This window comes from Talpa europaea (assembly GCF_964194135.1).
Source record: "Talpa europaea genome assembly, chromosome: 5".
Taxonomy (NCBI): Eukaryota; Metazoa; Chordata; class Mammalia; order Eulipotyphla; family Talpidae; genus Talpa; species Talpa europaea.
The window spans coordinates 24,273,410-24,297,152 of record NC_140071.1 but is presented as its reverse complement, the minus strand read 5'-3'; the positions used below and the strand labels follow the sequence as shown (position 1 = coordinate 24,297,152).

General features: G+C 36.0%; 1 protein-coding gene across 2 annotated transcripts in view; it reads right to left on the bottom strand.

Moving 5' to 3' along the window:
* The window catches only part of PARP8 (poly(ADP-ribose) polymerase family member 8), a gene marked incomplete at both ends in the record, with an annotated part of 148,382 nt that overhangs the window by 54,057 nt on the left and 70,582 nt on the right, over positions 1–23,743 (bottom strand). For both annotated transcript variants that reach the window (XM_084233209.1, XM_084233210.1), the window contains 5 exons: positions 4,219–4,313; positions 5,560–5,637; positions 7,089–7,159; positions 8,394–8,483; positions 16,721–16,758. In XM_084233209.1, coding sequence (XP_084089335.1) covers positions 4,219–4,313; positions 5,560–5,637; positions 7,089–7,159; positions 8,394–8,483; positions 16,721–16,758 — 372 coding nt within the window. The remainder of the gene's footprint in view (positions 1–4,218; positions 4,314–5,559; positions 5,638–7,088; positions 7,160–8,393; positions 8,484–16,720; positions 16,759–23,743) is intronic.

The window sequence follows — 23,743 nt, the reverse complement described above, 5'->3', positions numbered from 1 at the left end:
GTAAGAGGGTTTAGCCTCAATCAAGATAATCTCAGTTATTTTCATCTCTTATTGAGAACTTAGATGTGGTTAGCTGCCTTTCTCATTAGATGTCACATTTAAAAAAAATGACATCAAATAGCCTATTATGCACACTGAGGTACTTTTGCTCTTCAAACTCCATTAAGTTCTTATAAACCTCAATTAAGTAAAAGAACAGCTAATTAGAACAGTCTGTTTTCAGTAGTCTTAGAACTTTACAAGGAAGATGATTTCAAGACCTCATGTATAATATCCCTTTCCCCGTGTGTCCAAGCTTGAGCATTTGAGACTAGACACTAAATTCATTCTCATTTATTTTAAGTAAATCAAACTACTCCTGCTGTGATTTACCTTTATACTATGTGGCCTCTGGGAGGTTACTTATTGTGGAAATAGTTTCTCTATAACCAGAGAAACTCTAGAGCAGGAGGGAATAGGGCTTGCATTCATTAAGACTGAACTTGAATCAAAGTGAAATAGACAAGGGGAGTAAAACTCAAACATTTACACTTTTAGACACTTTATTTGAATGAAGTACTAAACATCTAATTTCAACAGTTGATAAATTATCAATAATTAATAATTGAAAATATTAATATAGATGATCTCTGGTGTTTAACCAATGACAGTACGAATGCAGAATTGACAGCTTGAAAATAATGTGTTTAAAAAGCTCTAATATTAAAGCCATCAACATGTGCTAAGGTACTTCTCTAAGGAAAAGCATCCATTTTTGAATAAAAAGTTGAATTTTATGTTGTACTCTATGATTTATTTTATTTCAAAGACTTCTTTCTTTTTTTTTTTTTAAAGATTGATTGATTGATTGATTGAAGCACTGGGTACAGTCAGAAGCGCGGAAGGGTGAGAGAATTCACCAGAGCCAGAGAGGGGAGCAGAGCAGGGAGACTGACGAAACACACTGCTGAGGGGAGCAGCGGGTGGCAGGAGAGGTCTGTGCGCCATGTGGGACCCTCACCTGTGGCTGGGGATCGAACCGGCACTGCAAAGGCTGCGGGCAGCTTTGCTACCCAGTGCTCAACCGCTGCGCCACTGGGAGGCCCCTTATCTCAAAGACTTCTTTAGAGAGAAGGTGTCAAATTACTATGATGAAAGTTTTAAACTTATAAGCAAAGTCTGGTTAAAAATTAGTCATTGTTATTTATTGATAGTCTTTATTTTCATCTTCATCTATTCATTCTAAAACACTGAATGCCCATCCTTCTGGACTATAGTAGTGGGCTGCTTGTGATTTGGTGGTGGGTGCACTATGGTGGTAATACCTGATGAGGGTATCCAAATCTTACTTTAATTAGAAATAATTGAAAAGAAGAAGAAAATGTATATACGTTCTATCCTGAAGCTTTAACAGAGATCAACTGTGAAATGATCATAGCTAATTTACTAAATTATTTTTAAGTTGCAAGGAATTGCTTTTGTTAGTGTAATCCCAATAATTCCCACAATAGCACCTGATTAACCTCTTACAAGTGAGAGGGGGAGGGTCAAGTACACAAGTCCCCCAGTTTATTTAGGGTACAGGTGTTTGTGTCTGTTTTTGCAGCTAAAATGGAACATTTGGTAACTATAAATTATACAGTGTTGTACTGCCAATTAAAAGTCTTTTTGAGGACCTCCCGGGTGGCGCAGTGGTTGAGCACTGGGTTGCGAAGCTGCCCCCAGCCTCTGCAGCGCCGGTTCAATCCCCAGCTGCTCCCCGGCCACCGGAGGAGGGTCCCACAAGGTGCGCAGACCTCTCCTGCCGCCCGCTGCTTCCCTCAGCAGTGTACTTCGGTCCTTCTGCCTGCACTGCTCCCCACTCTGGCTCTGGTGAATTCTCTCGCCCTCCCCCTCTCGCCCTCCTTTTGACTGTACCCAGTGCTTGTATAAACAAACAAACAAACAAATAAGTAAATAAATAAAAATAAATCTTAAAAAAAAAAAGTCTTTTTGTTTTTTTTTTTAGAGTACAAGTCTTTTTATTTTTATGGTGTGTTGCCAAATCCAGGAACTATAGTGAGGAAGCTCTAAAGCACTGCGCTATGAAGCAATCTGAAGCCTCTGCAGCACGAGTTCAATCCCCGGCAGGCCAGGGAGCAACCCACAAGGCGCAGCAGACCGCTCCTGTCTCGCCTGCTGCTCCCCTCAGCAGTGTATTTCACTCTGTCTGTCTGTTCTATTCCCCACTCTTTCCTGGTGAAACCTCTCACCCCACCCCACCCCCCACCCCACATCTCTGGCCTGTACCCTAGCTTTTGGATGCATAAATAATCTTTTAAAAAAATAGAAAAAATAAAATAAAATAAAAGTCTTTATTTGCTCTCTCAAAATTTAGCTATGCCCACTGAAAGGACTGTAACTAGATAGGGACATCTTTCATGGATATTACCATAGAAATCAATCAAAAATCTACCCAACAGGCATATGAAAAAATGTTCAACATCACTTGTCATCAGGGAAATGCAAATCAAAACTACCATGAGATACCATTTTACACCAGTGAGAATGGCACATATTAAAAAAACTAGCAACAACAAATGTTGGCGAGGGTGTGGAGAAAAAGGAACTCTTCTGCACTGTTGGTGGGAGTGCAAACTGGTCCAACCACCGTGGAGAGCTGTGTGGAGATTTCTGGACCTACTAAACATAGAGCTTCCATATGATCCAGCAATTCCACTCCTAGGTATTTACCCAAAGGACACAGAAACATCAATTCCAAAGAACACCTGCACCCCTATGTTTATAGCAGCACTGTTTACAATAGCTAAGCTTTGGACACAGCCCAAATGCCCAAAAATAGATGACTGGATCAAGAAGATGTGGTACATATATACCATGGAATATTACTCAGCAGTCAAAAAAGATAAACACATGCAATTTGCAGCAACATGGATGGTGCTGGAAGGGATCATGCTCAGCGAAATAAGCCAGAAAAAAAAAGAAAAATACCGGATGGTCTCACTCAAAGCAGGAATCTAGAAAACTTAAATAAGGGACCAGGAAAATGAATAACTATAAGAAAGTGAAAATCAAAATCAACAAAAAACTATGAACCAGAGACACTTTTAGGGGGGTGGGGGCGGGAGGGGAGGGATTGGGGTCAGAATGGGGGGGGCTGCAATTGTATGGGGAATATAAAAATAAAATTTATTATTTAAAAAAAAATCTACTACCTTGTATTTCATATATGTCCCACGTTATGCTACATATCTCAATATAAGTATGACTAAAAACCAAATCAAAACTAAATAGAGCAAACAATCAAAAAAATTGTGCAAATGTGACGGGGCCCACAGGGCAGGATAACAAATCTGCATTGGAGATGCAATAAGGCAAAATACTGACTTTTGGACCCAGGCCCAAGTAAATCTGCTGCCACAGTTGGGAGACCTGCATATCCTGGTTATAAGAACCACTAATACAAAATGCTCAAATCAAGAGGGAATGAGGGAGGCCTATTGGATAACCGGAACAATGCTGGTTTGGGTGGAGGATAAGCTGGTATTGACTACAGGCTGTGAGAAGGGTCTGGAATTTCAAGGAGTCTTGGAAACTACCCTTTAGGTAAAGAAGAGGAATCTAAACTAATGAGCTCTAGCCTCTCATTAGGACATTAGCACGGTGACAGGAAAGAATTTTTCTTAAACTTAGGTGAGACTAGGGAGATAAGTAAAGATGGCGGAGTCTTCTGAATGACTAAAAATAATAAAAAATGATCTGGAAATTCATCACCAGATAATATATTAAGTAACTGTAAAAAAATTATCATTTGAGTAAACACTGAAAATTTTTCTTTGGGGGGAGCAGATCATATATTGCAATGTGGTTGAATATCAGTGGTAATGTATTACTTGCTCTTATGTTCACATGAATGTGCCCATGATTTATGAAAACAGCATGGGCCCAGATGGCCAAATTTATTACAGGAATTGATTATGGTAATATTGATGATGGCATTTCATTAAACTAACTCTACAAAATAACTAATTTCTTAAATGCAACAAATGTAATCCTAAAACACATGTGGGGGATAGAGGGATAGAGCCATAAATACACCATTTTGTATAAGGAGAATGTCTCTCAAATACTCCCAGATATCATTAAACCCAAGAAAATCTCCACTTACATACTCCAATAGAAAATTCCAGTGACTTATCAAATAGCTTTAATTTTTATTTATCAAAGGTATTCGGTTACCTGAGAGAAACTGCATGTGGCCCATAGATCTCTCTCACTGCAGACAGATCAGCTTCTAGCTGTGGATGCTTGTGCAGCTCCCCATCATAGTTCACCTGTTGAAAGGGTATGATTTAGATGTGGCTGGGGGATGAAGTGAATCAAAAAACTAAAAATATACATCAGCCTGTAAATTCTTGTGTGACTTACTATGTTTAAATAAGTAAAATCAGGTTATTTTGATATGATGAATGTAAATGTTAAAGAGTAAAATAAGCGTCAGACACACAATATGAAAAACTTCTAGACTGAGTATCTAGTCTGAAGAAGAGCATTTACTTCCCCTGTGTAAGATTTAAATCAAGACCGGAAGCATTATACTTCATACTAGTAAAGTGTTACAGTGGTTAAAGAATCATTAGGAAGAATATCCATCACATTGCTAGAAATTTTTTCTGGACAGAAGAAACTTACTAGTTTTATTTATATTGATGATTTCTACTCCCTTCCAGATGTTTGATAAATTACAGATTTTCTTGAAGTTGACTTTCATTCTTTACATAGCAACTTTGATTTTGATATACCTCCTTAACTTAGTACCTTTCTTTTATACCATCCATGTTATAAGGCATGGAGTTCACAGAAAAAGTCAAGGAGATCACAGAAAAAGTCATCTTATCTAACTATACTCAAAAATCAATTGTTCAGTTTAAAACTCCGATTTATCATGTAAAGATATAATGAATTCTTCATATATGTGTACATCTGTATATAATTATATAAATATGCATGCATGGCTATGCTGTTTTCATGTATATGTTATAAAAACAATTTATAATTAAATATTAAAAATATAATTTCTAAATTATGGTGTTCCTTTATAACAATTTTTCAACATTTTACATTAGTATAACAAGAAAAGGAAGGAAAAAATACAAATAGAAAAATGAGGAGGCTCAATAATGAGGTCCTTTCAACTTTTAAAAAGGTTAATCACCTTCTATTTAAAATGAACAACTCATGCTTTTGTTAGAAGTGGCATCATTTCCAAACATTAATTGGAGCACAATATGCTTAAGAAATGTGAAAATCAAAAGCATTATAAAATGATGCTTACAAAATCTCGGTAATGATATATGACAACTTTCATGTAAATAAGTGATTACAGCTAAAGAACTAAAAACGTGACCTTGATTTCTGATATGCAGAAAAAGAAAAACAGATAAATTATAGGCTTCCTAGTCAGGTACAGAGACTTGAACAACACCTAGTTCTCTCAGATCACAAGCAATATTTCCACTAAGACACATAAAGCCTTTGTTAACTTCTAGAATGGTATTTTGGAAAACCTGGTTTACTTACCTGTCCTCCATAATAAAATTCTTCAGAATCATTATCACCTTCAGAATCTTCTTCCACTGTGCTATTCTGTCTTGACTCCTTCGAATTAAATAGAGTAAGAAAACCATTTTAATGGTGAAACTAACTTGTCTCCTTTTGAAAGGAAAATAGAAAGATGACATGCCAGGCAGATCTTGTGTACATCATATAGATTATATATAAAAAACACTTTGTGCAGTACAAACCAAAAATGAAAGGTAGTTAAAGCAAGCTTGTGGATGAGTTCAGGTCTAAGTACATCTTTTTTAAAAGCCCCATTTTGCTGATCCTGAGCAAGTTATACAGTTTAACAGTTGGTGTATATAAAAAACTGTGTGTGATCAATTGCAACTTTGCTTTTGTGCTATGAAACCTCTGACAAGCTCATACTGATTAAATTTTTTATTAAAAAGTTCCTTAGCATATGTATCAGATTGTTCTCACTTCCACTGCCTGTTCTGCACAATGATGTGAAAAAAGACACTCTGAATTCAAAATAAAAATCAAATTAGGAAAATGAATCACATTATGAACAGAACTTTCAGAATACAAAATTATTTGTTTTAGATTTCATATTTCAAAAGGATATTTGATTAAGCATGTTTGAAATTGAAATTTCATTTCTAATTCACTAAACCATATCCATTATGTATCTAAAATGCAACAAAGAAAATTCATCTAATGTAGCTTAGTGGTTTATTCCTATCTCTGACATAATTAGATAGCTTTCTAGATACAGGAATCAACAAATCCAATCATTTGTAATCATCCTAAAATTTACAGACCAAATTTCAAATTCTGAAGGAAGACAAAAAACTTAGAAAAAGGAATTTGTTTTTTTTTAAATGCTACCCGTTTTTGATTTTTGGCAAAAGTACTGCTGAATCAGTGACTCTCAGTCAGACTCTTCTCAGGATAAAGAGGATAATGAATGTTACACTAAAAGGAAGTAAGGGTTGTACTGAGTGCAACTATCAGCCCCACAGCACTCACCGTGTTTGTTTAATGGCCTGGTATTTATTTATAGACTCAAGTAAATGTTTTTAAAGGTGAGAAAAGCAGATGAGTGCACTGCAGTTGTTTTTTTAAACTCTTGCCAATAATAGTAAGACTATACCCACATCCTATGCTACTTTAGCTAAAGAGAGCATCTTTTACTAATGAAATTTTGACGGTATCATCAAAACTATGTATAGCCAGGTATAGTTACAGTGAGTTATGTAAGTCCAACTCGGTCAACCACATTAATTGATGAAAGCACAGATGTTAAGTTAGGTTTACTTAGATTTAAGCCAGATGCTCTTTCTATTATTTTAAAGGGAGTTTCAATCTCAAAGTTAATTTCAGGCTACTACCCCTTCAACATTAGTCCCTAAGTCAGTAGCTTGAGCTTCAATCACTTGCTAATACAATTTTAACCTAAATAGCCTTGATGATATTAACTACGAATACATAATAAATGTAAAATATAACTATCTGTTTCAAAGAAATATAAAATATAATTTACATACCTCCCCATTTTCCTTCTGTAATTTGGATTTTATGGATAAGCAACAGTTAATGTCATTTGTTTTTCTTAATTCTGAAAGAAAGTTATAATTAAAAATCATTTTAGTTTTTAGTATACTATTTATAAAATATTCATAAGTTTTAGCATAAAAAGACCTTCTGGGTAATTCTCTCCTTTGCAACAGAATTAAGGGATATTTTGAAATCATATTATGTTGAGTAGTTACATAATATACAAACTAAACTGATTTTTCATTGCTCATAAAAATATGGCCAAAGTAAAGTGCCACTACACAGATCCCTTCAGCTCTTATTATGTATTTCATGGGATCTACATTGCCTTAAGTATGCTTTTTCAATATTCAATTTGGGGGCCTCCCTGGTGGCACAGGGGTTAAAGTCTCAGCGCTACCAAGCTATTGCCAGCCACTGTGGCATGAGTTCGATCCTGGGCCAGAGGCATGGCTCAGCAAATTTCTCCTGTCTCATCCGCTGCTCCCCTCAGTTGTGTATTTCAGTAAATCTGCCTGTTCTCTCCCCACTCTGTCTCTGGTAAATCCTCTCACCTGCCCCACACCTCTGCCCTACACCCCAGTTATTGTATGCACAAATAAAAATTAATCTTTAAAAAAATAAATATTCAATTTGTCTAGCAGGTCACTATGCATGAAAATACCTTCACAACAGCAAATATCAACATACTACATGTAAACTGGACTTTAAAAAAAAAACTTTAAATTTAGACACTTTAAAACTGATGAAAACAAAATAATACACTTCAGATTGAAAATACATATAGAGATCCAGATTTGATGCTAAAATAAATACAGGCTAAAAGAAACAAAAAATAAATGAATAAAGCTACCTACAATATTAACCTAGTATAAAAAAATTGTTTTAGACTTCAAATTTCAAAAACATATCTGAGTAAATGCGCTTGAAATTGAACTTTCACTGACAATTAAGAAAATATTAACCAATGGGCCTCCCTGGTAACACAAGGGGTTAAGCACCGCACTATGAAGCAATCTGCAGCCTCTGCAGCACAAGTTCAATCCCTGGCCGGCCAGAGAGAAACCCACATGGTGAAGCAGACCTCTCCTGTCTTGCCCGCTGCTCCCCTCAGCAGTGTATTTCAGGAGATCTGCCTGTTCTGCTCCCCACTCTGTCTCTGGTGGATCCTCTCACTCCCCTGCATCTCTGGCCTGTGCTCCAGCTCTTGTATGCATAAATAAATAAATCTTTAAAAAAAAAAAAAGAAACGGAAATAATGACCAAGTATAAAAAAAACACTGCATTCTCATTACCCGTTGCTATTCGATGAAAAATAACTGGAATTGGCTCTGTAGTAACTAATACATCTTCATCATTTTCTGAACTTGACACATATGTATTATCTGCAAAGAAATATGGACAATTAAGGACACCGTAACTTGAAAACAAAATAAATGTACATAAATAAAAATAATTTTAAAAATAATGATGTTATATTGACATTGCCCTCAGCACTCATGAAATACACTACTGTCGTGAGTAATCTCAGAAAAAATGGTGAAATGCATAATGTGAGTTAATTGTAAATGGCTTCTTTGAATATGTTTACAACTTCTAGAGAAATATACACTCTGGACAGAGATTATCCAAATACCTCTCTAAAAGCCCATGTGGCAAGGAATCATTTGGATAGAATCACTCAACACCAACTAACTGAGCAGGGTCCTTCCAATTATCATTACCTATGACAGGAAGTATGGTTAGTGAATGGAGGGACAAAGGTAAATAAGAGCACTTGGTACAAAATAAAGATTCAACGTCAACTCATTCAAGGATCTGGGTTGAAGATTTTGTTGTAAATCATACCTCCCCTATTTCTCTAATATATATTTTAATTGATATAAACTTTCACAACAGTCCTTTCTCCATGATTTCATTTCATCTAAACAATACTATATGTATGCACAGAACAATAAACTATCCTGTAGATTTTTTTTTATGTTACTTATTCATTATTTGTCACCCCTGGAAAAAACTACAATATTTTATTAAATTTAGGATTTTTTTCCCCTGATCACTATGTATCTTCAAGTATATGGTAATACAACACAAAGCTGTTTATTCTCACCGATGATTACAGGGCATCTGTGAGACAGCTACTCCACAAACACCAATTCATTAACAATGGCCCTAAAATACACTCATCCATGATGTAAAAATAAAGTATGAAACAGTTCCAACAAATAATAGAACATTATATGAGTTTCTGCTAAGGGAAGTTAATGTTCAGGCAACTGATTGAACACACAATAAAAGATCTTGAGGCAAGTTTTCATAATATTGTGTCAGTACAGTGACACACTGTAATTGATAGATATCTAAGTCATTATTTAATTTCCAAAGAAACATCTGCATTGTTTTTTAGACCCAGAATAATAAGTAAATGATAGTGATAAGTATTTACAGTGCAGCCTCAAAAGACCTTCAATAGATAGAAGGTTTTAAAAGTTATTAAGGAAGGTGGGTATGTCTGCAGGAATAGAGAGTGGAGGAGGGTGTGGGGTATTAAATTTGAAGCAAAATGGATTTGCCTCATTACTTTGTTTTAATTACAAATGTGCCTCATTTACTTTTTAAGTAACATCAAGGAGTATGTGAGATTTCATGTTTACCAATTGAGACCACAGATTAAGACACAGATATAATGTAAATTTATTTTAATTTCTGCCTCCCCAGATCAGTTGAAACTTTGACCACAACCTTTCATGTAAGGTTCCAACCCCCCTATTAAAGTCAGTGTTTTAAAAGTGAATATAAACTAATAATACCACATCAAACTAAACAGCTTCTGCACAGTAAAAGAAAACAAACACATACCTACTGGGTGAGAGAAAATATCTGAGAAAAATAGCATGTATCTGGCAAGAAACCGTTATTTCAAGACCTATAAAGAACTCATACAACTCAACAAAATGACAACAATAACCTAATTACAAACTGGGCAGAAGTGCTAAATAGATACTTCTCTAAAAAAGACACACAGGTGGCCAACAGGTATGTGAAAAAAAGTTCAGTGCCACCTATCATGAGGGAAGAACAAATCAAAACCACAGTGAGATATCATCTCACACCTGTGAGAATGACCCATATCAAAAAGTCAAGAAACAACAACTCTCAGCCAGGGTGTGGAGAAAAAGGAAACTTTCCAGTGGGAACGCGAACTAGTCCAACCCTTATGGAAAATAGTGTGGGGGTTTCTCAAAATATTAAAAATAGATCTACCTTATGATTCTGCAACTCCACTCCCAGGTATCTACCAGAAGAATGAGAAAACGCTAATTCAAAGTAATATTTGCACTCCTCTGTTCATTGGTTTTGCTTAGATATGGAATATAGAGAAACAAAACAAAGAATCAGACAAAAACAATTAACAAACCCTAGAAATCTGACTGTAGAATTGAGGCTACCAGTGAAGGAGGGGGAGTGTGAGGTGAAGAGCAAAGTGCGGAAGCAACTCCTACCGATGGATATGGTAGAAGGCTGGGGTGCCTTGATGGCGGGTGTGCTGTGGTGACATACATCTGAAGAAGTGTGTTCCTCTAACTCTGAATCACATACAGTGTTATAAACCAAAGTTACCTAATTTTAATTGAATAAATAAACAATATAAAGCCAGTGTTTTAATTTCTTAAACCCTCAGTCAGATTCTTATTGATTCAAAGATCTTTGCTAGTGAATCAGGTTAATTTCCCTGTCCACAGCGATTCCTTTAAGAAAACTTCTGGAATAATGGTGTACTCAAAGAGAGCATTAAAAGCAAAAGAAGTAACAGCTGCCCACCAGCTAACTGGTATGGGTGATCCAGAAAAATCCATGAATCGACAGAGTTTCATGCAATTGCTCAGTGTCATAGAATGGTGAGGATTTCACTAACGCATCAAGAGGCAAATAAATTGGACTTAATGTTTAAGGTAACAGGAAAGTGAAAAACTCAAATTAAAGGTCAAATGGTGTACTGAAAGTGTTGATACTAGAAGGCAGTGAGATTTGATTCAAAGGAATATAATTTGGTGAACGCATGTTGCATAATGTTAAAAAAATAGCACTATGCATTCAAACTTCACATTTTCTATGAAATTTTTTTACAGCTTATGTTTGATTAGTATTTAGGTATTAGAATACTTTTAATTTCTTTTGGCTGAATTTATCCAAGCCAAACATTTTTCAGGTATCATGACAACATCTATTAAATTCTCATTACAATATAATAGGCCAGAGCATAAAGGTATACCCAAGCAAAGAATAGAAATATAAGAGTGTAGAGAAAGCATATCCAATCTAGACCCTGCTACCAAATAGCTGTTGATTCCTTTTACCCTAAGCCAGGCTCTGTGCTGAAGATCTCTGAGGATCATCTCAGTTGTACGAATAGATTCTATGGGATTTTTTTTTTTACTTCATTGTTTAAATAATTAATTCTAAATCTTCCTCAAACTATTTTGTAATCATAACATCATCCATGTTAAAGATGGGACAGTAGGGCATAAAAAGAGTAAGATGCATTTAAGGTAACACAATGAGTCAGTGACAGAATAGAATGTGTTCAAATTCAAATTCACTGGAAGGCTCCCACTTGATTCTAGAGTGCCAATTTTTCTCTAAACTTCCGTGGATATTTAGAGTATTTAACAAGCAGGTGTTAATAGAGACCTCTAGGTCTTTGTTAAAGGCCATTAACAATATCAGTACTTTCTCTTCCCATCCCTACCAGGCTTGTAAGCATTAGCAGGACTTTCGTGGAAAACTGGGGAGAAGAGTTCTGAAAAATCATTTCTTAAATTGTTACTTTTATTCTATCTATCAAATGGAACAAAATTAAGCCAAATCATTCCAGTGTTCATGAGTGTGAAATTTAACAAAAATTACATTGATAAATAATATTGGTTTTGTATTGTATTCTGGTTAGTCACACTAATGTATACACGCCATTCGTGGCACCCCCAAGCCAAGCAATTACTGTCCCTCTTTTTAAAGATGAGGAAGCCAAGGCTCAGAGAAATCAAGTAATTTCTTGTTTAAGTAACTACAGAGGTAGTAAGTAGTGAAAATGTCTGAATCCAAACCTTAATGCTGTATTATTTCTTTATACAAAAAAAACCTGTCACTCAACTATTACAAATACCTTGTAAAAACCACACACCTATTCTCGGATCCCTTACCTCTAATAAACAAAAAACTGTGTACAATATAAAACCCACTAAGAAGTACCAGTAACCCAAAAGGTTCCTGTTATTTTGTCACTTTATTTGGAGTGTCAATGGTGCATTTAATATTTTATTAATATTCATGATATTATGTAAATTATATATCTAGCACTCCATAAAGACCCTCTAAATTTTCATTTTCACAATAATAAATTATGAAAGGAATTTCAATGTTATTTAATAGATTTAAATTATAAATTTGTTCCCAGGGAAATAAAACAGGAAGGACATAACCCTGAATTTGGAGGATTAAGATGATACATTTCCACAGGGCAAAGAAAACCCCATATTCTCAAACTTAGATGACAAGCTAATCACTAAGTTATACTAGCTACTCCAGGAAAAGGAATGGGTAGGGGAAGTTTAAGGACCATTAGCAGAAGGAATTAATAAAGGTACTACCAAGATTACTGCATTTAGACATTACAGGCATAAAAAAGAGCTAATTGAAAGAATTTTTTAAATAAGGCAAACTTTTTGGAAGACAAATTTGACAAGAGCAAATGCAAAACAAAAATAATCACAGGGATGTGAAAGATTATAGGTGAATACTATAAAAACCTTTTTTTAAAAATTGGACAGTTCACCAATATAATGGGCTTTCAAGCAGAACACCTTTGAAAAATGACTAAGAAACAGAAAAACAAAAAAGAAAAAAGCATGATCATGGCAGAAAAATGTGGCAATTACCATAGAACCAAACCAACCTTAAAAAAAAAACAAAAAAAAACCACCAGGTTCAGAATGATTTGCTTAAAGGTATAGCTTAATTCCTTCAACAACTTGAAGTCACTACCAATGAAGAATATAACTATATAACTATATATATATATATATATATATATAATTTGTATAGCTCAACATTAAGATATCTGTTAATATGGGCCTCCCCGGTGGTGCAGCGGTTGAGCACTGGGCTGTGAGGCTGCCCGCAGCCTCTGCTGCGCCGGTTCGTTATCCGGCCGCTGGCAAGGGTCCCACCAAAAAAAAAAAAAAAAAAAGAAAAGATGTTTGATGTCTATTAATATAACTTGTCACAGAATATGCAGGAAGCACATAACATCAACTGATATCAAAAGAAGCATTTGATAAAGATTTATTACTCACTCTTTAGAAAAGACAAAAATGCAGCTTGGTAATGAGAAAACGAATGATACTTCCTTTTCTGAAAGCCAATTGGAAACATGCTCACTTATTTTATGCAAATGGTCAAAGCTGCCAACTTTCATATCTATATTAAAGATTATTTTGGAAGGTCTAGTCAGTGTAAGGGTAGAATAGAACACAGATATGAATACGGGTATAGAAAAAGCAAACAGATTGTTTTTATATAATAATGTCCTTCAGAGAAATCAAGCATATTAACTGAACTCAGTACAAATAAATGTGGATTAAAATTTAATAATGGGGAAAATATTACCATAGTGATATTCACTTTGAAGAAAGCTCAATAAAAATATTATGACTGCTTCTTCCCCAGAAATGATAGGAAGCAGAACTGAATTAAAGACTTGGTTTTACCACCAAACTAAGTTGTCCTTGGGATACATTACTTAACCTCGTTCAGCATATTTCTTCAAGCATAAAATGTTAAGATAACCTCTGTTCTGTCTGTACGGAGTTTGGCATTTAGAACCAATTCAATTATATATGAGGAAATACTTAATATACAGCATATTGGTTCTGTCAACCAATTAAAAAGTCTATCCCAGAATGTCCCTCTCTTATCCTTGTGTTTTATTCACACTCGTCTTTCTAGAAATGAAATTATATTGGAAATTCACTATAAACTTATTTCAGGAAGGACGTTCTATTTTATTAAAAAAAAGCACAAATGAGAACCAATATTTAATCTTAAAATCACTATTTTTGCATATTATATTTCCAAGTGGGGTTGCCAAACTGTGAGAAAAAGCCAGAATAATGCCTCTTGGCCACAAGAGGGAGCTAAACATATGGTTCATTGGTTTACTGAAGGCATTTACCATAGTTCCATAGCTACAGGCTAACTCAAGGTCTTCAAGTTGGGCTTTTATTTGTGACATTATTTCTATCATCCTGGCTTAAAGTCCTGTACCTCTACTGGCTGACCTCATGAGGATCTGCTTCAAATGAGATGAGCAATAGTTAAAACATGTACAGTAAATAGTGGGGCTTTTATTTTCTTATCATACTTAGCAAACACTCAGCATCAAACGTGGAAGGCTATGGGTAACTGTCTACTAATAAATAAAATTTCCTTATAAAATTTCTTGTCTTGTTTCTTCCAATAAAGTCTGTCTAAGATACTTTTTATACTACTAGTAAAATAAGGCATATATTGAAGTGGATAATTAACTCTCCCTTGAAAAAATATCACCCAGGGCCTCCCCAGTAGTGCAGCGGTTGAGCGCTGGGTGGCGAAACTGCCCGCAGCCTCTGCAGCGCCAGTTCGATCCCCGGCTGCTCCCTGGCCACCGGAGGAGGGTCCCACATGGCGAGCAGACCTCTCCTGCCGCCCGCTGCTCCCCTCAGCAGTGTACTTCGGTCCTTCTGCCTGCTCTGCTCCCCACTCTGGCTCTGGTGAATTCTCTCACCCTTCCACACTTCTGACTGTACCCAGTGCTTGTATAATTAAATAAAAAAAAAAAAAAAGAAAAAATATCACCCAATAGTTTTGTAAGAATACTTATGCTAACACAGAGATCATAAGAAAATAATTGTAGGGGAGTTTTTAATTTATGAAATTTAAAATTTTAATATATAACACTTGATCTTATCAAAAGATTAAAAGTGTAATGCAAGCTGCCATGAAAAATACTTAGATTGAATGCTAAAGAAGTTTTATATCTGCCTATCACATTAATTGTTTTAATACTCAAAGTACATATTATCCAAGTTACTTATAGCAATCTAGTCATTTTACACAAAAAAATATGACCCCAATTATACACAGTATGTGAAAAAAATGGATAGATTTGAATAACAAAACTGGAGTCAACTATATATTTGTGAAATTCAAGCAGTTAAAATTTGCAATTCTTCACATACAACAAACTTGTGCATTATGCTTTTTTTCCTGGAGTAAATAAATCAAGTCATATCTGATCTTCTGTTCAAGAAAAAATTATCAATATCATCAGTAAGAAAAACCATGGGGATAAATATCTTGTTTATAACTTCAAATTAACGTGGCCTAAATGCTGGCGTGCACGTCCTGGGCACTCATGAGATGATAGTGCGTCCAGATAACTTGCACCAGGGCACAAAATAAAGGCGTTTGTTTACCTTGTTTAAAGGAGAACAGATTGGTGGTGATCTTGCATTCTGCTTTCTATGCACAAGTGTTTGTGGACCTAGTACCATATTTCAGGACACGTGGTAAAGACAGTTGTGTGCATGCAAGATGTTAGTGTGTCAGGTGCTATAGTCCACACGCCCTGCAATATTGGGTTCAAATCCCAGCTCTTCCTCTTGCTAAGCAATGACATTGTTCATCTGTAAAATGGGGGTGTTATGGTAACAACTGCATAGAATTGTTTTAGGAACTGTTTCATTATACATAGTCTTTGAAAAATGAAGGAAGGCCCTTTATTTTAGCTACTACTGTTATTTGAAACTTTTACCATAGAACCAACCTTAAAAAAGTCGCCATGATTATGCTTTTTTCTTTTTTGTTTTTCTGTTTCTTAGTCATTTTTCAAAGGTGTTCTGCTTGAAAGTCCATTATATTGGTGAAATGTCCAATTTTTAAAAAAAGGTTTTTATAGTATTCATCGATAATCTTTCACATCCCTGTGATTATTTTTGTTTTGCATTTGCTCTTGTCAAATTTGCCTTCCAAAAAGTTTCACTGTTATATTCTTACCTATTAATTTTACATTGTGAAAGACCAAATGTTCCACAACCAACAACTTTAGATATTCTTTATTTTTCACTGGAATATGCACATATAGATTGAAACTATCATGTGGGGTCACATAACTTTTATAGACTAATTATAGACTAATTGTTTTAATACTCAAAGTACATATTATCCAAGTTACTTACAGCAATCTAGTCATTTTATACAAAAAAAATGACCCCAATTATACACAGTATGTGAAAAAAAGGGATAGATTTGAATAACAAAACTGGAGTCAACTATGTATATGTGAAATACAAGCAGTTAACATTTGCAATTCTTTTCGCTGTGAAACAATTTTTGATTCTTGACAGTATCTCAGGATAGGACATGAACCTCATATACAATCCACAGTTAGTTCTTCTCTGTCTTTTAGGTGTTCCCCTGCCAATGCTCCATTCCTTGATATGCTAATGCATATTTTATATCTCCAAAAGCAAAAAGCATTCACAGGAGTGATAACATGATTATTTTAGCAAACAAAAAATCATACCTGGGTAATCTTCAGATACATGTACTGAATAGGATACACTGTTAAAACAGGAAAAAAAGAGAAACAGTTCAAGTTACTGGTAGGGTAGATATGCTCTGAAAAATAAAAACCAACTTTATGTTATCCATTCATTTATACAGATGTAAGTATACACCAGTAATATCCAACTTGGATTATAAAACCACTCTGATATTTGACGCAGGGGAATTACAGATATTTAACATATATGACATAGTAAACTTACAGATTTTTAAGATACATTGTTAAGTTATACTCATTAAGAGCCATGAATGTTAAATGAGTTTTGAAATCTCTCTCCGGTAGTGATATTTTTTTAGTATAGATGGGTCTTTTTATCTCAGTGATGTTTAATTCTTTAATTTATTGTCATTTTCATTATTTGCTCAGATTTTAGCAATCATCTTTTCTCCTTTTATGGAGTAATGGCAGCCAACAATTTAAACATTTATTTTCAATGCCGCTTCCCCACGATATGCTATGTTTTTGAAACATGTCCTTTTCAAAGAATTAACTAAATGATGACAGTGTCACTATTATTCATCAGCCAATCTTTTCACACTATATATAACAATTTATATAATAAGTCCTATTTTCAGAAGAGTTGGAGTGTTTCAAAAATAATTTTTTACAATGGACTATGACAGAAGATGACTGGAGCTTTGGTGGCAGGTGTGGTGTGGTAACATACATATGAAAAGTTGTAAACCTGTGCTTTTAAGTCACATACACTTGTAAATAAACGTTATCTCAATAAAAATTCTAATTAATAACAATAATCATAATCAAAGTTGTATTTTAACAATTTCACAAAGCCTTTCTCAGAAACCCACCTCTATGCATTTATCTAATATGGCACTTGGGAATCTGTCATACTTACCTGCACTTTCCTATCTCTATCATTTGAAATACAAGTCACTTGAAGTGAGGGTCATATCTATTTGTAATTTTAGTGCAGTTTCCTATTTTAATGCATGATATACAGCACATATTCAGCATGAGCTTTTTGAACGAATCAGTGGACCTGCCACAGAGAAATAAAAATTTGGTATGAGTTCAGCCCTATTAATTGTCTGTTAATACCCAAACAACAACAAAAAAATCAGTTCTCTTTGAAGGAACATAAGGAGCGATTATTCAAAAACCTAATCTGATATAATCCAAAGTTACCTGACACATAAACTAATAGAAAAGCTCTAATCTATACAAAGAGAAAGTAAGGCCTCAGTGACTAGGCCACAGTGATGTTAAACATTATTATACATATACTTAAGGATATAAAGGAAAAGCCAATATGAAGAAGCATATTAGAGTTTCAGGATTTGAAGAAAAAAAGAATAATGAAGTTTTCCCATTTGGGGTGAAAGCACATAGATGTGCAAACTGAAGATGCTCAGACAACCCCAAACTGGATAAAAGCAGCGAAAATGCTGAAAACCAAATATAAGGACATCGGGAGAGAAGACAACGCGTCACATACAGGGAAAGAAAGAATGATGACAGTCAATGCTGAGTTTTCATAAGAAACTATGGAGGCCCAAGGACAGAGCTGGGGGTGGGGCCAGGGACAGAGTCATGAAACAACAATACTATGTCCAGGCCTCGAATCTATCAAAAATGAAGACAAATAAAAGAACTTTCAGAGAAGTGTACACTGTAGACATTTTTTCTTACCATATCTTAAGTATAAAGATCCCAGACAAGAATCTCCAGGTTGAATAATATCAAAAACACAACCACCCAGAATGAAGATCACCAGAAATTGTGAATACAAAAAAGCTACTTTCCCTTAATGTTGTTGATACATATGACTATTTTAAAGCAAAAGATTCAAACACTCATTGTGGGATTTATAACCTAAGTAAATGTAATACACATGGCCATTATAGCATAATGTCAGGGAGGGGTTAAATGGCCAAGACAGTTATAAGGGCCTTACATCTTATGCAACATGGTATAAAGTTAATCCTAAATAATCCTAACTTTAGGAAAAATTGAGGATACATATTGTAACAAGAAAAATGCTTTTAAAAAAAGATAAAGTACAATGGCCAGAATGGATTGAAAAGACCAGATCCAATGCTATGTTGTTCTCACAAAGTTCACATTAAATATAAGACAGAAAACAGAAAGCAAAGGATGGGAAATTAAGTATTTCTGATACCCTGATAGAGGCTAAATATTGAATATATGTAAATAAAATTTAGGTAGGGAAAAAATCAGATGACTGATTAATTCAAAGAGGAATAAAGAATATGAAACATAATGAACATGGCAGACAAAGGAACTTTCACTTTTATTTTAAATAATTGTAGGTTGATGTGAATGCACAGATAGTACAGGAAGTCTCATGTATCCTTCACACAGTCCCCACCATGGTTTACACCTTATGTACTTATTGATACAATAGCAAATCCAGTAAACTGACATTAGTGTAAGGTTTGGATATTGCTCTATGTCCTTTATCATGCATCCACTTTGGCAAATAGAACTATTTGATCATTCAAAGATTTCTCTTGTACTACCTTCTCTAGAATCTTATCTGTCTCCCTTCATCCCAATATCGCTAACCCCAGGCAGCTACTAATGGTTTCCGTATCCATAGATTTATCATCTCACAAATGTTATATAAAAGGGTCACAGAATATGTAGCATAATAGTATTTCAAGGCAGAAATTGCATTTTGAAAAAAATTACGATGACTGGCAACACTTAGAATAGACTGAAGGGACAGATCAGATTAGGAGGCTATTGTAGTAGTAAAATATGAGTAAATATCAGTGGGGAGGAGGGAAGGAGGGAAGGCAGGGACAAATGGCAGATGTTGGATCCCAGCCAAGAGCCAGCTTTGGGAATCACAGTCCTGAATTAGATGCCAAGATTTAGAAGATAAAATAACCATGCCTCAAACAGCCTGGGTAAATATGCACTACAACCCCATATGAATTTATTCTCCTACAATTCATTCCTTATACAGTGGAGCTGTACAACACATAAATGAAATTATTGATGATCAAGGCAACCTTTCCTCTGGCAGTACTTATATGACAGAAGCCTGGGACCTGGCCAGAGACAGCACTGAGTACTGAAGTGAAGTAATTCCCTACAGCCCACCAACTCAACCAACAGCAGTTGGCATCATTTTTCATCCAAATCAATGTCTAAATACAAAATGAAGCCTTAATACATTCCCATGTCTGTCTCCAATTAAGCCTGCTATAGTTAGAGTTGAACAAACAGGAGTCTAATTCCAGCTTTGAGCCTTACTAGCTGGGAGGCACAAGAAAAGTTATTTCAATACACTCAGCTTCCATCTCTTTTAGTAAAATAGGAGAATCTAAACCTACTTACAAGCCTGCTGTGATGATTTAATGGCCTAACAGGTGTAAGGCCCCCAGGACAATGCCAGACACGTAACAGCAGGTGCTGAGCAATTTTAGCCAGCTTTCAGAACAAGCAATGAAAATTTACAGAAGTAAAATTTACAAGAACAAATGAATGTGCTCTGGGGAACTCAATTTGCTAAAACAATCAAAATATATTACTTTTATCAGAGACCAAAGCTAACACTGATGATTTTATTTTATGGTTGTATTATCCTCATGATATTTAGGAAACATTTCTGTGTTCACGATCCTACCTCATTTTTCAAATACCATAGCCCTGCAAAATGATTCATCAGCTTGTTGTGCGAGAGCATTTTCTTGGTAGTACACCAGAAGGAAAATCACCAGGGCTGTAAAATTCGAATCAGTTTCACTGTGTGCCTTACAGAGTTCTTAGCGAAACAATCTAGTAGAAGGAGACATGGATGATTAAGCTAAAGGACCTAATAGGTAGAGCCAAGAAAAAAAGAGATAGGATAAAAAAGAAAATTCAGATTTAAGATTAAGGTTAGCAAGTGTTGCACATAATAAATACTAAAGTACATATACACATTTTTCAGTAAAAAGAAAAACAGTAAACATTAGAATGAAGAAAAACTCAAAAGAAGCTGTGAATTGTTTTGGGTTAAAATCCCTTCAGAATACTGGAATAAGCTATAATGATGCTGAGTGCTTTGCTAGAGAAACTCAGGTTAGTCAATATGTGTCTGCACCACGCAACACTCGGTTCTGAACATCACAAATTTAAAACTAGAATCTAACAAATTATTTCTATTACCTCAATAATTTTTTAAATAAAATGATTGTTTCTACCTCTTATTCCTCTGAAAGCATTTGTCCCAACTAAGATCTCTCTCAATCCTCCTGTGAAGGTGTTTCTAGATATGTTCATTATCTACCTAACCTTGTGTTTAGTTTATGCAATTGTTTACTCATTTAATTAAAATTGTTTATAAGCTTATTCCTTTTTTTTAAGATTTATTTATTTATACAAGAACTGGGATATGGACCGGAGGTGCAGAAGGGTGAGAGAATTCACCAGAGACAGAGCGGGGAGCAGAACAGGCAGACAGACCGAAGACACTGCTGAGGGGAGCAGTAGGAGAGGCAGGAGAGGTCTGTTGTACCATGTGGGTTTCTCCCTGGCCAGCCGGGAACTGAATCCCCGCTGCAGAGGCTGCGGGCAGCTCAACCAGTTGTGCCACCGGGGAGGCCCTATAAGCTTATTCTTGATTCTAAATCCACCATTTATTCCATCGTACCCTACTGCTCTTGTAATATCTGCGAAAAATTAGTAGATCAGAGTTGCAGACATAATTCCCAATTCACAGACCTAATAAAATTCTTTAAGAATAGTAGGGAGCTGGGCCTCCCCGGTGGCGCAGCGGTTGAGCGCTGGGTTGCGAAGCTGCCCGCAGACTCTGCGGCGCCGGTTAGATCCCCGGCTGCTCCCCGGCCCCCGGAGGAGGGTCCCACATGGCGCGCAGACCTCTCCTGCCGCCCGCTGCTCCCCTCAGCAGTGTGCTTCGGTCCTTCTGCCTGCTCTGCTCCCCGCTCTGGCTCTGGTGAGTTCTCTCACCCTCCCGCGCTTCTGACTGTACCCAGTGCTTGTATAAATAAATAAATCTTAAAAAAAAAAAAATAGTAGGGAGCTAATGGGAGATGGCAGTTTTAACATAAGAGAAAAGGGACCTTAGACTTGAAGATGAAACAGATGACCTTTTCTTGAACAACTATACTTTGCAAGGTGTGACTTTCTGCCTTTGGCAACTCAAAATCCCAGGAGCCTGAGCTCATACTTTTGCAGCTCCACCCAAGCAAAATCCAGTATTTTAACTGTGAAATAGTCTTTTACTTATTCTCTAAAATCTGAAACTATTTTTCCACCTCATCTTTCTATGTTCACTTGCATGAAAGCAGCGTAGACCTGAGAATACATGTATTCTACCTTCTCCCAGACCCCCTGGAAGATTATTAGGAAAAAATTCACTCCAGTATTTAAATTTCCATCCTCCCCAATCTACAGAGACATTTCTCCACCACCCAACTTCACAACCAGCCCTGGCATCTCAAGTTAAAGGCTGGCTGAATTCTGGCATGCCAGAAGCTCATCTATACTTCCCCAAACAGTCATCATTATCTTCCAAAAACATTTTCTAAACATCCAGTTCTACCAGCATCGTCATTCTTTACCACTACTAGCTACCAACCTCCTCGTCCACAACAGGGGATTTCTAGGGCACTCATTTCCTCTTCATTAAACTCATCACAACCACCAAACATCTACAAGGACAACAGTTAGATGCATAGTTCCATGGTTACGTTTTGCCTGAAGCCTAGCTCACAAAACCCATGGCAGTACCCTGCAATCTTGACGTGGAGCAGAACTGCTCTTCTTCTAAAGTCTCAACCCCTAATTTTTAACCACAATGTTATCACTTTTTAGCCCTCACTCCTTTCTCTACCCTCTCACGTTCTTGGGGCCCCATGTTTTCATTCTTTATGTTATTTATGGGTCCTTCCTGCCTTTATTTCCTTCTTTATGTTACATACCTCACTGCTCTCCCACCTTCCACCCCCTTGTGCACCCCTATTTGTCCTTGCAGGCTATCTACCTGACCTACAAAAGCAAAACTGCAGATTAAGTCACTATGGGCTTTTCTAGCTGGTTCTGCAGCCTGCTGCTTAGACAGGATCGTGGAGCCATGGGGCCTGACTATACCACAGTGCGGTGCTCAATTTTGCTTACCTACCCCTCAAATACACCTTTGCTTCTTTTTCAGTTATTTTTTCAAACCTTCATAACTTTCCAACACTCCATGTAGTGCTGGCCATTGCTAGCCACATTAATGTAAAAGAAAGGTGATCATATGGTTAATCCCTCAAGGTCCCTCTCTGTTCTACCTCTCATCAAACACCTAATAAGCTCACACTTCTCTCTTTGCACCAATTAAGAAGGAAATGCCTGTTCATTCACCTAAGAATAATCCATCTACTTGATTTATAGAACACATAAAACCATGATCTAATTAGGGCCCTTTTTTCCTAGTAATTTAATCTAATCCTTCCACAGTTTGAAATTAATAATTTCAAATTATAATTATGAATTTTAAGTGTGAAAAGATTCACCCACAAAGATTATTGATACTAGTATTATATAAAATGACAAAGTACCTTAAAAAAAGCAAGAGTGTCAATAATAGGACTATAAAAACTATAGTTTTTTTTTAAGATTTATTTATGCATACAAGAACTGGGGTACAGGCCAGAGGTGTGGGGGGTAAGAGGATTTACCAGAGATACAGTGGGGAGCAGAACAGGCAGACTGACAAATACACTGCTGAGGGGAGCAGCGGGAGAGACAGGAGAGGTCTGCTGCGCCATGTGGGTCACCTCCCTGGCCGGGGATCAAAGTAGTGCTGCAGTGGTTATGGATTGCTTCATAGTGCTGCGTCTTAACCCCTTGCACCACCATAGGACTATACAAACAATATTGTACTAGGCAAATGTGAAAGTGTAAAGTGGTGTGCAATGAGAGGTAAGTGTTTATGATACATGAAGACATGTAGGAAAACTTAAAAAGAACTATAATGGATTTTCATTATCATATTTACTACAA